Source organism: Ranitomeya imitator, chromosome 1 (assembly GCF_032444005.1).
Source record: "Ranitomeya imitator isolate aRanImi1 chromosome 1, aRanImi1.pri, whole genome shotgun sequence".
Lineage (NCBI taxonomy): Eukaryota > Metazoa > Chordata > Amphibia > Anura > Dendrobatidae > Ranitomeya > Ranitomeya imitator.
Window position 1 is genome coordinate 1,126,476,582 of NC_091282.1, and position 16,163 is coordinate 1,126,492,744.

General features: G+C 46.0%; 1 protein-coding gene across 4 annotated transcripts in view; it reads right to left on the reverse strand.

Moving 5' to 3' along the window:
• The window catches only part of KIT (KIT proto-oncogene, receptor tyrosine kinase), a 70,041-nt gene extending 60,665 nt beyond the window's left edge, over window positions 1–9,376 (reverse strand). For 3 of the 4 annotated variants that reach the window (XM_069744466.1, XM_069744465.1, XM_069744464.1), the window contains exon 1: window positions 9,190–9,324. In XM_069744466.1, the coding sequence (XP_069600567.1) occupies window positions 9,190–9,238 (49 nt within the window). In that variant the 5' untranslated portion in view covers window positions 9,239–9,324. Of the gene's footprint in view, window positions 1–9,189 lie in introns of all 4 variants that reach the window. The other variant, XM_069744467.1, reaches the window with a different exon arrangement.
• Window positions 9,377–16,163: the final 6,787 nt, after the last annotated feature.

Consider the following 16,163-nt stretch of genomic DNA (forward strand, 5'->3'; position numbering starts at 1 on the left):
GGGCAGATGTTTTTAGCCAGGGGGGGCCAATAACCATGGACCCTCTCCAGGCTATTAATATCTGCCCTCAGTCACTGGCTTTACTACTCTGGCGGAGAAAATTGTGCGGGAGCCCACGCCAATTTTTTCCGCCATTTAACCCCTTAATTTACTAGCTAGAACGGCCAAATTTTGCATAGACACACTACTAACATTAATAGTGTGGAATATGCAAAAAAATGGTGATATGAGATGGTTTACTGTATGTAAACCAGGTCTCATATCATGTCGGGTTTAAGAAGGAGAAAGCAAAAGCCGGCAATTGAATTACCGGCTCTCTGCTATCTCTCGCTGTATGAAGTAATAATATATATACATATATGTGTCTCCCTGACACACACACATATATATATATATATATATATATATATATATATATATATATATATATATATATATATATATATATATATATATATATATATACACACACAGTATATGTTGTTTTTTTTTAACACATGGATCCCTTGTATAGCCGTATGTCGGTTTTGCAAGCCTGCGATAAAAACACGCGGTACGGCTGCCATACGGATTACATACGGAGGATGCCATGTGCAAAAAACGGTGACACCCTGCCTACGGAGGAGCTACGGACCACTATTTTCGGGACTTTTCAGCGTATTACGGCCGTAATATACGGACCGTATTTTCATACGCTGTGTGTGACGCCGGCCTTTCACATCAGTATTTCACATCACCAGGAGTGGGTGATAGATACAAAGTGGTGATGTGTTTCTATCAGGCTATATTCACACTTAGCGGTTTTTACCGCGGAACCGCCGCGATTTTGATGCTGCGGGTCCGCAGCAGTTTCCATAGCGTTTACAGTAACATGTAAACCCTATGGAAACCGCAAACCGCTGTGCACATGCTGCGGGAAAAACCGCGCGGGAACGCAGCGGTTTACAACCCGCAGCATGTCACTTCTTTGTGCAGAATTGCTGCGATTCTGCACCCATAGGAATACATTGAACCGCTTACTTCCCGCATGGGGCTGTGCCCACGTTGCGGGAAGTAAGCGGATAATGTGCGGGTGGTACCCGGGGTGGAGGAGAGGAGACTCTCCTCCAGGCCCTGGGAACCATATTTGGGGTTAAAAAATAAAAAATCTGGTTATACTCACCCTCTGATGTCCGGAGCTCCTGGGCGCTGCACGCGGCCGTCCGGTCAGAGTTGCTGTGCGACCAGGACCTGCGGTGACGTCGCGGTCACATGACCGTGACGTCACGAAGGGTCCTTCTCCCACAGCATCTTAGGAACCGGACCGCCGGGTGCAGCGCCCAGGAGATCCGGACATCAGAGGGTGAGTATAACCAGATTTTTTATTTTTTAACATTACTATTGATGCTGCATATTGCTGCATATGCAGCATCAATAGTATAGGCGGAAACCCGCAGCGGAAAACGCGGAACAAACCGCGATAAATCTGCAGGGAGAACCGCAGTTGTTTTGCCCTGCAGATTTATCAAATCCGCTGCGGGAGAACCTGCAGGGACCCGACGCAAGGTGTGAACATAGCCTTATGGTTTTCTTCTGACTGTTCCTCTCCTGGTTTTGGTTTACAAATACTGATGTAAAATACTGACCAAATACTGAACGTGTGAACATGGCCTAAAGCTGATCCTACCCATAAAGCGATTTTCATGTCCAATAGTTAGTCCTTTTTTTTGCGTGTGGGGTCCGTTTTGGGATACCAAAAAGGGAAATAAAATGATCCATTCATTTGATGGAAAAGTCCTAAAATGGCTTTTGCTTGACAGTAATCCAGTTTTCTGTTTTGTCACCTGAATCAAAAATGTAGTCCAGTAGTCCACACAATCTGTATGTCAGCCCAAAAAATGGATGCATGTTTGCTTGTTTTTTTTTTTTAACATTCAAGTCTATGAAAAACTGGTAACAATAGATCGTCATCTGTTATGTCATCTATTAACTGATCCATTTTTTACATGATAGTACAGGCAAAGATAGCTGTTGGCTGATCTATCATTTGGCTGACCGCTCTCTCCTGACTTCCCCGCATTCCTAAACAGGAATGCTCAGATCGATTGAGCGTTCCTCTGCCAGAATCATCTGGCAGTAGCTTATCTCGAAGCCAAACAAAAATGATTGGTTGATTTTGGTTGATTGAATTCCTGATTCTTATGTCCACCAACATAATCGGTAGGTCATCAGAACCTGCTGAAATCAGCTGGTTCAAGGAGACTTTTATCTAATGTGTATTGGGCCTTAAAGGGAACCTGTCACCGCCAAAATCAATGGTGAGGTAAGCTCACCGTCATCAGGGGCTTATCTACAGCATTCTGTAATGCTATAGATAAGCCCCCAATGTAACCTGAAAGAGGAGAAAAAGTGGTTAGATTATACTCACCCAGGGGCGGTCCTGCTGCAGTCTGGTCAAATGGGTGTCTCAGGTCCGCTCCGGCGCCTCCCATCTTCATTCCATGACGTCTTCTGGTCTTCAAGCCGCGGCTCCGGCGCAGGCGTACTTTGTCTGCCTTGTTGAAGGCAGAGGAAAGTACTGCAGTGCGCAGGCGCCGGAAAGGTCAGAGAGGCCCGGCGCCTGCGCACTGCAGTACTTTGCTCTGCCCTCAACAGGGCAGACAAAGTATGCCGGAGCCGCGGCGTGAAGACCAGAAGAGGACGTCATCTGATGAAGATGGGAGGCGCTGAAGCGGACCTGAGACACCCATTTGACCAGACCGCAGCGGGACCGCCCCTGGGTGAGTATAATATAACCTCTTTTTCTCCTTTTTCAGGTAACATCGGCGGATCATCTACAGCATTACAGAATGCTGTAGATAAGCCCCTGATGACGGTGAGCTTACCTCACCATCGATTTTGGAGGTGACAGGTTCCCTTTAAAAGGTTTATTCCCCTTAAAAAAACAACAACTTATCCTTTATCCATTGGGATAGGGTCCCAGTGGTGGGATGCTCAAGACTGCAACTCTGGAACCAGGAGAATGGGACTCTACAGCCCTGTCTTGAATGGAGTGGTAAAGAGTGTGTTTGAGACCTCTCGTCCATTCATTATCTATTGGACTGCCAGAAATAATCTATTACTGTACTTGGCAATTTCTAGCAGTCCCATTGACAAAGAATTAAGTGGAGGTCCACCATGTGCTGCATTTGCTGATTTTTGACCACTGGGCTTTCATTGCTAGGCAATAACTTACGGTAGTTTCTTTTAGAATAACCTTTCAACAGGTTACCTGGCTTTGTGCAATACCAGGTATAGTCCAATGAATTTTGGTCTGATTAAGCTATTAAGTTATATCTGGTTTATATGGTCCCACAGTCGAGCAATCCACCACCGGTCCCTTCACTCTGCTCTTAGATAGAACGGCCAAAGTGCAAAAAAGGAAAATAGCCTACATACAAAAAAGGGACCCAAGACAATTTCTGAGATAGTTTTATACACAGGGTCCAGACTGATGAGCAACCCTCACAGTCAAATTAAATCGATATATCTACCAATTCCCAAAAGCAGAATTTTGCGGAATGCCACAGGGAAGATGATCAGAGGAATCACTTGAATATGTTAAACATACCTCATTAAGGCAGATAACAAAAGATTGCATAACCCAGACAAATCTAACAGATAAGAGCATGGTAGACAGGTTAAGTTTTGCTGAGTGTTGAACATTTCCACAAGAGCAAATATGTCAACTAAAATATTTTCAATTCGTCAACAAACACTAAATCTGTACACACTTCATACTGCATTTGCTTTTTTGCAATCCCAAGTGTCATACGCTGCAGTAAATATATTACTAAGATTTTGGAACTGCAAATAAAAGGGATATCATAAGTAGAAAGGTCGACTTTTTCAAATCAACTATGAACGCATAGTGGTTGGAATACTCATCCAACATAGAAATGCTCACCAGATTTTTGTATCAGATTTTTTCCAGGTTGTGAATAGGCATGAACACCATGTGCGCTAGGGGGGAATACCTACAGTAATTGGTACAATGACTTATTCGACATTACATCAGCATTACCAAAGAAGATCGTCGACAAATTATAGTTTTCTAACCTTTTTCTCCATTTACAATGACTAATTACAGTTACCAATAATAAAATGGTTTGGATGGTCACGGATAACACGTCTTCCAAAACAGTTCACGTGCCACGGGTTTTTAATGGATTTAAGGCATTTTGAGGATGCTGAATACAAATGTCCCATTACTTTTGCTGAGTTGGTTCTAATTTTTGAGATAATTCATCCATGAAAATAATGCAATCCCCCCAACGCGACTTGTGTGTGATAACAAATGTAATAACTTTAGGTCTTTTCACAGTGTCTTAGGTAATGAAATATCTCATATAGTCATTTTGTATTTCAATTTGTAGACTTACAGTGCTATAAGGGACTTTTTGAAGCCAGAAGTCTACTGTAATTAATCCTTAAATATCTCATATAGAGCCAATCTGGCAAAACCAAAGTCATATTCCTAATCGGCACCATAACCTTATAAAAAATGTTTAGACATCGTTGGCACCAAAATCGCTGCATATATAATCTTTACATCTGCACTAATTCTTCTCCCGAATATCCCCCATCCTCTGGAATTCTTTGCCCCAACACGTCCGACTATCAACCACATTCGGATCCTTCAGACGGAACCTGAAAACCCATCTCTTCAGGAAAGTCTACAGCCTGCACTGACCCCGCTGCCTCCTCACCACCACCAGAGCTCCTGCAACCCCCAACCTACTGTCTCCTTCCCCACCATCCTGTAGAATGTAAACTCGCAAGGGCAGGGTCCTGTCCCTCTGTATCAGTCTGTAATTGTTAGTTTGTTTACGGTAAGTGATATCTGTAAGGCTACGTTCACATTTGCGTTCTGCCGGGCTGCGTCGGGCGCAGCCGCGGCAACGAATACGCCATGCGCCCCTATATTTAACATGGGGGCACATGGACATGCGTTTGCATGCATTTTGCGATGCATGCATCTTTTTTGCCGCAAGCGTTAGGGCGCAGAGGACGCAGGAAGATGCATTTTTTTTGCGTCCAAAATCCGGCAAAAAAAGGACGCATGCGTCGCAAAACTATGCATTTTGCATGCGTTCTTGTTTGCGTTGTGCGTTGCGTCGCCGACGCAGCCCCGCACAACGCAAATGTGAACGTAGCCTAACTTGTATGTAACCCTTCTCATGTACAGCACCATGGAATCAATGGTGCTATATAAATAAATAATAATTCTTGCATTTAAATTTGCCCAAAACTAATTTCACCACTGAACTGTCATATTATGTAAACCTCCAATAATATATTCAGTATGCACTAAGAGTTGAACCAAACTAATAAACCAGTTGTCCAGCAGCAGGGATGTTGGGCATGCTGGAGGTTGTAGTTTTACAACTGGAGCGCTGCAGGTTGCAGGCCATTAATTCAAACATTGCAAAATCTTATTAGACCACACTTGGCTCTATGTCAACTCCTCACTTTGTAGTTGAGTCATTACAGGACTGTCATGTGGTTCCTGTTTACATCTGCTAACATATTCCACACACAAGAAAACCCTTTGGGGTCTAAATAGTATTAATTTTCATGTGCGAACTAAATGCACTCTACCTGAGTGAGTACAAGGTATGTGGACTTTAGGTCTAGACTCTGACAATGATCAGAGTTGCTTGTAAATTCCTATCCATATTTGTTTTTTAGCAGTTTGTAACATGCAAACATACATTTCCCTTTCAAGTCCCCACTAGCTGACCCCCTATTAAGGTTTTAACTTGTATTTTATGCCTTCATAAACCTGACCCCTATCATAAAAATGGGAAATGTTAAAATGAAGGCAATGAAGTTACTTAATCCTACTAGCATGTATTTTGGCGACCAGCTTTGCAGACCTGGTTCACTGAATTTACAGATCACACAAGAAAAAGTATCAACGGTGAAAGTGCTACATTAAGAAACAATTTAAATATTGCAAAGAATAATAGATCAAATGTGAGAAACATATAATGATTTATATCCATTTTATTTGGCTGTTTAGCAGATGTGTAAATAGGAAATGTACTCGTGTTCTTAAAGAGATCAGCTTTACACACTGTCTGAAAGGTAATCATGTAAAAGGTCATTATTAGTAATTATCCTAGGCTGGCAAAACTCCAGGAGTCAGGTAGCCAATGTTCCTAGATATCTGTTGTTGGTGCCAAACTTTCTTTTGAGGTCTACAGTGTATGTCTATGGCTGCCGTCACACTATCAGTATTTGGTCAGTATCTTACATCAGTATTTGTAAGGCAAAACCAGGAGTGGAACAATTAGAGGAAAAGTATAATAGAAACATATGCACCACTTCTGTATTTATCACCCACTCCTGGTTTTGGCTTACAAATACTGATGTAAAATACTGACCAAATACTGCTAGTGTGACCGCAGCCTTAGAATGTATTGAACGCAGATTCTATAATGATTATGACTGGTATGATGTATATTTGTAGCATATAGTGCATTTTTCTACATGCAGAGAAAAAAAATGGATACCTTTACAAAACAGTTGTTCCAAAGCAAAGCAGAACACCAATAAATGGAAAGTTGTTACATAAAAGCACAACATGGGGTAAACAGTGTAATCCCTGTGCTACTGTTACTTGCTGCTTCCTAAATGAACAATATGTTTACTTTACAGGCCACTAATCCAGAAACCCTCCAGTGATTAATAATGAAGGATCCAAAAAAAAAAAAAAAAAAAAAAAAAAAAAAAAAAGGAACAAAATGTAGAATAAAGTAGCCTATGGTAAATATTGGGTCACTGGTTCACCTTCTCCTACGGTAACTTGCACAGTAATGCACCAAAAAGATCTCTAGAAGGTGATTAGGGAAGGGGCAGGTTGTGTTTGTCCCAGTCTCTTATCTCCAGCCTGGTCACCGTAACAACATAAGGAAGGTAGTCATTTTCTAGCACCTTGTATATGTCTATGGGTACCGTCACACTATAACATTTCGATCGCTACGACGGTACGATTCGTGACGTTCCAGCGATATCGTTACGATATCGCTGTGTCTGACACGCAGCAGCGATCAGGGATCCTGCTGAGAATCGTACGTCATAGCAGATCGTATGGAACTTTCTTTCATCGCTGGATCTCCCGCTGTCATCGCTAGATCGGTGTGTGTGACACCGATCTAGCGATGCGATCCAGCGATGCGTTCGCTTGTAACCAGGGTAAACATCGGGTAACTAAGCGCAGGACCGCGGTCACGGCCAGGTCATATCGCTGGTCGTGATCGTAGGTAAATCGTATAGTGTGACGGTACCCTAAGGTTTCACAAAGTTTTCATTCACTTCCAAGGCAACAGATCAGACACAAAATGAGCCATGGACCAGCTGTGCACACATTCCAATATATTGTGTTCCCCTTGTCTTCAGGTCCTGGTCAACCTCAATTACCTGTACTTTTAAGCCTCAGTTGCGCTCCATAGATGAAGTGGTGTCACTATGTCAAGTGACATGAGTTCATCTCAGCGGATGAATGAATAATGAAGGCAGTAGATTGCTAATTCATTGCGTTTAGACAAGGCGACATCTATGTTTTGATGGCTGGAGAACAGAGTAGTTTAATGAAACACACAGTTTTCCTGGCACGTAATGGAAGGTCGTTAGGTGATGCAAATGACGAGGTGACTGGCAAGCATGTATTCAGCAGGATATGGGTAATGATGGCACTGGCAAACACAAAAATCAGTCTGCCCCCTGGCACTGTGAGCGCTTACTATAAGGCTGGGATTACACACAACCACAACTATCTACCAATGTTGTATAAATATTAAAATATGGCGTGTGTGGGCATCAGCCATTAGGCGTCTAATCTGCCAATTCACAATTTGATCGTAGCATCTAGGATCACACCATTAGGGGACGTGCACACTATGTACATGGTGCAGAAAGGTCTACATCTCTTGGAAAGAAAAATGCAGAGTAAAATAGGAGCATTTTTTGTTGCAGATTTTTCCCCACTCATTAGTATCGGTGAAATCTGCAGCAAAAACGCTGAAAGAATCGACATGCTGAAAACTTACCAGTAGGTAAAAAATAAGCAACCTGTGCGCGAAACTTCAGGACTCTCATCCACATAAGGAAACCCTTCAGTTCTGTGACAGATCTGCGACGTCTGCGCAGCAGAAAAGTAAGCAGAAAGCCGGCATTTTCAGAGCAGGATTTACAATATGCCAACTTGGCGACACTACAGTGGATCCCAACAAAAAGAGGGATCATTGAAAAGGTGTCTTGAATCACAGGATCATTTTTGTTTGCTGTTATTTTGATAATGGGGTACAATGAATATTTGGATTCCCCCCATTCGCTTTCCCAACGTCTATATTGGTCCATAATACGCTGGATCTCTTTGACAACCTTATTTTGGTTCTGCATCTTTAATGGAAAAACTAGTGATACAGACTTCTCTGTTCCCACCATCAAAAATGCCAGGAAGGTCCGGCACATGGACACAGAACCTAATGGTACAGTGACAGCGCCTACCGAGAAAATCTGGGGGGTACAACACACCAAAATCATAACAGATAAGGGTTAATGGATGAAGCTGATTGTAGCCACAACACAAAGATGCTCATCACATTGTAGGGGTCACTCCAGTCACCTGCATGACTGATAACATTATACCACACTAGTAACATGTCCATGCCACTAACAATCCATGTCCATGCCATAACATGTCCATGCCACTATCGCTGTGCATAGAGAAAAGCACTAATCCACAGCAGCTAGCTGTCATCATGCACTAAGGTCTGCTGCCGAGGCACTACAAGTGCCAGACTTCCCAGTAGGAGCAGCAGACACCAGTAATCCCCCAGGACTGGCCGTCAGCCTGGTAGCAGGGGTAGGTTAATAATTACACGCCGGCACAAACAGCCGAGATAAGGCGATCGATACACCGGGTTAACCCTCTGCCTGCCAGGGAGCAGGATGCGCCACTGTCTATGCACAGCTCAGTGCCTGCAGCCAGCACTGCCAGCTCTAGTTTGCACTTTTGCTGTTTTTTTTCCTCAGTCCCAAAGTTTGCAAAGAGCAGTAAGTTCCCAGAACGAGACATCGCCATACAGCGCATCAGTGACCGCTGCAAAGTGCCTGGAAACTGCAGAGCATCGTGCACGGAACCTTCCCCCGATCCCGGCTGACCTGTGTGAAGGGCGACCAGCAGCAGACACCACAGCACATCCCAGCCCATGGCGGTGGCTGCTCACACACGGGCACCGGCTGCTCCTCACACGTCTCCGAGGATTATCCTCCACCGCAGATACTACAAGTGACCTCCTCACCGGGAGCAGCAGCAAGGTAGTCAGTGCAGGCTCCGGCCACGCCCCTCGCCGGCGACCCCGCCCACGGCCCGCCCCCTGCCATGCTGCTCCTAAGGAGAGCACAACACTGGTCACCCTGTATAACGGCTAGAGATGAGAACTGATAGCACTGTCACTATACAGAGAGCTGAGCTGTGCACTGTCACTATACAGAGAGCTGAGCTGTGCACTGTCACTATACAGAGAGCTGAGCTGTGCACTGATCACTATACAGAGAGCTGAGCTGTGCACTGATAACTATACAGAGAGCTGAGCTGTGCACTGACACTATACAGAGAGCTGAGCTGTGCACTGTCACTATACAGAGAGCTGAGCTGTGCACTGTCACTATACAGAGAGCTGAGCTGTGCACTGTCACTATACAGAGAGCTGAGCTGTGCACTGTCACTATACAGAGAGCACAGAGCTGTGCACTGTCACTATACAGAGAGCTGAGCTGTGCACTGATCACTATACAGAGAGCTGAGCTGTGCACTGATCACTATAAAGAGAGCTGAGCTGTGCACTGTCACTATACAGAGAGCTGAGCTGTGCACTGATCACTATACAGAGAGCTGAGCTGTGCACTGTCACTATACAGAGAGCACAGAGCTGTGCACTGATCACTATACAGAGAGCACAGAGCTGTGCACTGTCACTATACAGAGAGCTGAGCTGTGCACTGATCACTATAAAGAGAGCTGAGCTGTGCACTGTCACTATACAGAGAGCTGAGCTGTGCACTGATCACTATACAGAGAGCTGAGCTGTGCACTGATAACTATACAGAGAGCTGAGCTGTGCACTGACACTATACAGAGAGCTGAGCTGTACACTGACACTATACAGAGAGCTGAGCTGTGCACTGTCACTATACAGAGAGCTGAGCTGTGCACTGTCACTATACAGAGAGCTGAGCTGTGCACTGTCACTATACAGAGAGCACAGAGCTGTGCACTGTCACTATACAGAGAGCTGAGCTGTGCACTGATCACTATACAGAGAGCTGAGCTGTGCACTGATCACTATACAGAGAGCACAGAGCTGTGCACTGTCACTATACAGAGAGCTGAGCTGTGCACTGATCACTATAAAGAGAGCTGAGCTGTGCACTGTCACTATACAGAGAGCTGAGCTGTGCACTGATCACTATACAGAGAGCTGAGCTGTGCACTGATAACTATACAGAGAGCTGAGCTGTGCACTGACACTATACAGAGAGCTGAGCTGTACACTGACACTATACAGAGAGCTGAGCTGTGCACTGTCACTATACAGAGAGCTGAGCTGTGCACTGTCACTATACAGAGAGCTGAGCTGTGCACTGTCACTATACAGAGAGCACAGAGCTGTGCACTGTCACTATACAGAGAGCTGAGCTGTGCACTGATCACTATACAGAGAGCTGAGCTGTGCACTGATCACTATACAGAGAGCACAGAGCTGTGCACTGTCACTATACAGAGAGCTGAGCTGTGCACTGATCACTATAAAGAGAGCTGAGCTGTGCACTGTCACTATACAGAGAGCTGAGCTGTGCACTGATCACTATACAGAGAGCTGAGCTGTACACTGACACTATACAGAGAGCTGAGCTGTGCACTGTCACTATACAGAGAGCTGAGCTGTGCACTGACACTATACAGAGAGCACAGAGCTGTACACTGACACTATACAGAGAGCTGAGCTGTGCACTGTCACTATACAGAGAGCTGAGCTGTGCACTGTCACTATACAGAGAGCACAGAGCTGTGCACTGTCACTATACAGAGAGCTGAGCTGTGCACTGACACTATACAGAGAGCTGAGCTGTGCACTGACACTATACAGAGAGCTGAGCTGTGCACTGATCACTATACAGAGAGCACAGAGCTGTGCACTGTCACTATACAGAGAGCTGAGCTGTGCACTGTCACTATACAGAGAGCTGAGCTGTGCACTGATCACTATACAGAGAGCTGAGCTGTGCACTGACACTATACAGAGAGCTGAGCTGTGCACTGACACTATACAGAGAGCTGAGCTGTGCACTGATCACTATACAGAGAGCACAGAGCTGTGCACTGTCACTATACAGAGAGCTGAGCTGTGCACTGTCACTATACAGAGAGCTGAGCTGTGCACTGATCACTATACAGAGAGCTGAGCTGTGCACTGACACTATACAGAGAGCTGAACTGTGCACTGTCACTATACAGAGAGCTGAGCTGTGCACTGATCACTATACAGAGAGCTGAGCTGTGCACTGATCACTATACAGAGAGCTGAGCTGTGCACTGATCACTATACAGAGAGCTGAGCTGTGCACTGTCACTATACAGAGAGCACAGAGCTGTGCACTGTCACTATACAGAGAGCTGAGCTGTGCACTGTCACTATACAGAGAGCACAGAGCTGTGCACTGTCACTATACAGAGAGCTGAGCTGTGCACTGATCACTATACAGAGAGCTGAGCTGTGCACTGTCACTATACAGAGAGCACAGAGCTGTGCACTGTCACTAAACAGAGAGCTGAGCTGTGCACTGTCACTATACAGAGAGCACAGAGCTGTGCACTGTCACTATACAGAGAGCACAGAGATGTGCACTGTCACTATACAGAGAGCTGAGCTGTGCACTGTCACTATACAGAGACCTGAGCTGTGCACTGATCACTATACAGAGAGCTGAGCTGTGCACTGATCACTATACAGAGAGCTGAGCTGTGCACTGTCACTATACAGAGAGCACAGAGCTGTGCACTGTCACTATACAGAGAGCTGAGCTGTGCACTGTCACTATACAGAGAGCACAGAGCTGTGCACTGTCACTATACAGAGAGCTGAGCTGTGCACTGATCACTATACAGAGAGCTGAGCTGTGCACTGTCACTATACAGAGAGCACAGAGCTGTGCACTGTCACTATACAGAGAGCTGAGCTGTGCACTGTCACTATACAGAGAGCACAGAGCTGTGCACTGTCACTATACAGAGAGCACAGAGCTGTGCACTGTCACTATACAGAGAGCTGAGCTGTGCACTGTCACTATACAGAGAGCTGAGCTGTGCACTGATCACTATACAGAGAGCTGAGCTGTGCACTGACACTATACAGAGAGCTGAACTGTGCACTGTCACTATACAGAGAGCTGAGCTGTGCACTGATCACTATACAGAGAGCTGAGCTGTGCACTGATCACTATACAGAGAGCTGAGCTGTGCACTGATCACTATACAGAGAGCACAGAGCTGTGCACTGTCACTATACAGAGAGCTGAGCTGTGCACTGTCACTATACAGAGAGCACAGAGCTGTGCACTGTCACTATACAGAGAGCTGAGCTGTGCACTGTCACTATACAGAGAGCTGAGCTGTGCACTGATCACTATACAGAGAGCTGAGCTGTGCACTGATCACTATACAGAGAGCTGAGCTGTGCACTGATCACTATACAGAGCTGAGCTGTGCACTGATCACTATACAGAGAGCTGAGCTGTGCACTGACACTATACAGAGAGCTGAGCTGTGCACTGATCACTATACAGAGAGCTGAGCTGTGCACTGATCACTATACAGAGAGCACAGAGCTGTGCACTGTCACTATACAGAGAGCTGAGCTGTGCACTGACACTGATCACTATACAGAGAGCTGAGCTGTGCACTGACACTATACAGAGAGCTGAGCTGTGCACTGATCACTATACAGAGAGCTGAGCTGTGCACTGATCACTATACAGAGAGCTGAGCTGTGCACTGACACTATACAGAGAGCTGAGCTGTGCACTGATCACTATACAGAGAGCTGAGCTGTGCACTGATCACTATACAGAGAGCACAGAGCTGTGCACTGTCACTATACAGAGAGCTGAGCTGTGCACTGACACTATACAGAGAGCTGAGCTGTGCACTGACACTATACAGAGAGCTGAGCTGTGCACTGACACTATACAGAGAGCTGAGCTGTGCACTGACACTATACAGAGAGCTGCTGAGCTGTGCACTGACATTATACAGAGAGCTGCTGAGCTGTGCACTGATCACTATACAGAGAGCTGAGCTGTGCACTGATCACTATACAGAGAGCTGAGCTGTGCACTGACATTATACAGAGAGCTGCTGAGCTGTGCACTGATCACTATACAGAGAGCTGAGCTGTGCACTGATCACTATACAGAGAGCTGAGCTGTGCACTGACACTATACAGAGAGCTGAGCTGTGCACTGATCACTATACAGAGAGCTGAGCTGTGCACTGATCACTATACAGAGAGCTGAGCTGTGCACTGATCACTATACAGAGAGCTGAGCTGTGCACTGACACTATACAGAGAGCTGAGCTGTGCACTGACACTATACAGAGAGCTGAGCTGTGCACTGACATTATACAGAGAGCTGCTGAGCTGTGCAATGATCACTATACAGAGAGCTGAGCTGTGCACTGATCACTATACAGAGAGCTGCTGAGCTGTGCACTGATCACTATACAGAGAGCTGAGCTGTGCACTGATCACTATACAGAGAGCTGAGCTGTGCACTGATCACTATATAGAGAGCTGAGCTGTGCACTGATCACTATACAGAGAGCTGAGCTGTGCACTGATCACTATAGAGAGAGCTGAGCTGTGCACTGTCACTATACAGAGAGCTGAGCTGTGCACTGACACTATACAGAGAGCTGAGCAGTCTACTGATCACTATAGAGAGAGCTGAGCTGTGCACTTTCACTATACAGAGAGCTGAGCTGTGCACTGTCACTATACAGAGAGCTGAGCTGTGCACTGATCACTATACAGAGAGCTGAGCTGTCTACTGATCACTATACAGAGAGCTGAGCTGTGCACTGACACTATACAGAGAGCTGAGCTGTGCACTGATCACTATACAGAGAGCTGAGCTGTGCACTGACACTATACAGAGAGCTGAGCTGTGCACTGATCACTATACAGAGAGCTGAGCTGTGCACTGACACTATACAGAGAGCTGAGCTGTGCACTGATCACTATACAGAGAGCTGAGCTGTGCACTGATCACTATACAGAGAGCTGAGCTGAGCTGTGCACTGACACTATACAGAGAGCTGAGCTGTTCACTGATCACTATACAGAGAGCTGAGCTGTGCACTGTCACTATACAGAGAGCTGAGCTGTGCACTGATCACTATACAGAGAGCTGAGCTGAGCTGTGCACTGACACTATACAGAGAGCTGAGCTGTTCACTGATCACTATACAGAGAGCTGAGCTGTGCACTGTCACTATACAGAGAGCTGAGCTGTGCACTGACACTATACAGAGCTGAGCTGTGCACTGACACTATACAGAGAGCTGAGCTGTGCACTGACACGATACAGAGAGCAGAGCTGTGCACTGTCACTATACAGAGAGCTGAGCTGTGCACTGACACTATACAGAGAGCTGAGCTGTACACTGACACTATACAGAGAGCTGAGCTGTGCACTGACACTATACAGAGAGCTGAGCTGTGCACTGACACTATACAGAGAGCTGAGCTGTGCACTGACACTATACAGAGAGCTGAGCTGTGCACTGACACTATACAGAGAGCTGAGCTGTGCACTGACACTATACAGAGAGCTGAGCTGTGCACTGTCACTATACAGAGAGCTGAGCTGTGCACTGACACTATACAGAGAGCTGAGCTGTGCACTGACACTATACAGAGAGCTGAGCTGTGCACTGACACTATACTGAGAGCTGAGCTGTGCACTGACACTATACAGAGAGCTGAACTGTGCACTGACACTATACAGAGAGCACAGAGCTGTGCACTGACGCTATACAGAGAGCTGAGCTGTGCACTGATCACTATACAGAGAGCTGAGCTGTGCACTGATCACTATACAGAGAGCTGAGCTGTGCACTGACACTATACAGAGAGCACAGAGCTGTGCACTGACAATATACAGAGAGCTGAGCTGTGCACTGACACTATACAGAGAGCTGAGCTGTGCACTGACACTATACAGAGAGCAGAGCTGTGCACTGATCACTATACAGAGAGCTGAGCTGTGCACTGACACTATACAGAGAGCTGAGCTGTGCACTGACACTATACAGAGAGCTGAACTGTGCACTGACACTATACAGAGAGCTGAGCTGTGCACTGACACTATACAGAGAGCTGAGCTGTGCACTGACACTATACAGAGAGCTGAGCTGTGCACTGACACTATACAGAGAGCTGAGCTGTGCACTGATCACTATACAGAGAGCACAGAGCTGTGCACTGATCACTATACAGAGAGCTGAGCTGTGCACTGACACTATTCAGAGAGCTGAGCTGTGCACTGACACTATACAGAGAGCACAGAGCTGTGCACCGACACTATACAGAGAGCTGAGCTGTGCACCGACACTATACAGAGAGCAGAGCTGTGCACTGACACTATACAGAGAGCTGAGCTGTGCACTGTCACTATACAGGGAGCTGAGCTGTGCACTGTCACTATACAGAGAGCTGAGCTGTGCACTGTCACTATACAGAGAGCTGAGCTGTGCACTGACACTATACAGAGAGCTGAGCACTGATCACTATACAGAGCTGAGCTGTGCACTGACACTATACAGAGAGCTGAGCTGTACACTGACACTATACAGAGAGCTGAGCTGTGCACTGATCACTATACAGAGAGCTGAGCTGTACACTGATCACTATACAGAGAGCTGAGCTGTACACTGACACTATACAGAGAGCTGAGCTGTGCACTGATCACTATACAGAGAGCTGAGCTGTGCACTGATCACTATACAGAGAGCTGAGCTGTGCACTGACCACTATACAGAGAGCTGAGCTGTGCACTGTCACTATACAGAGAGC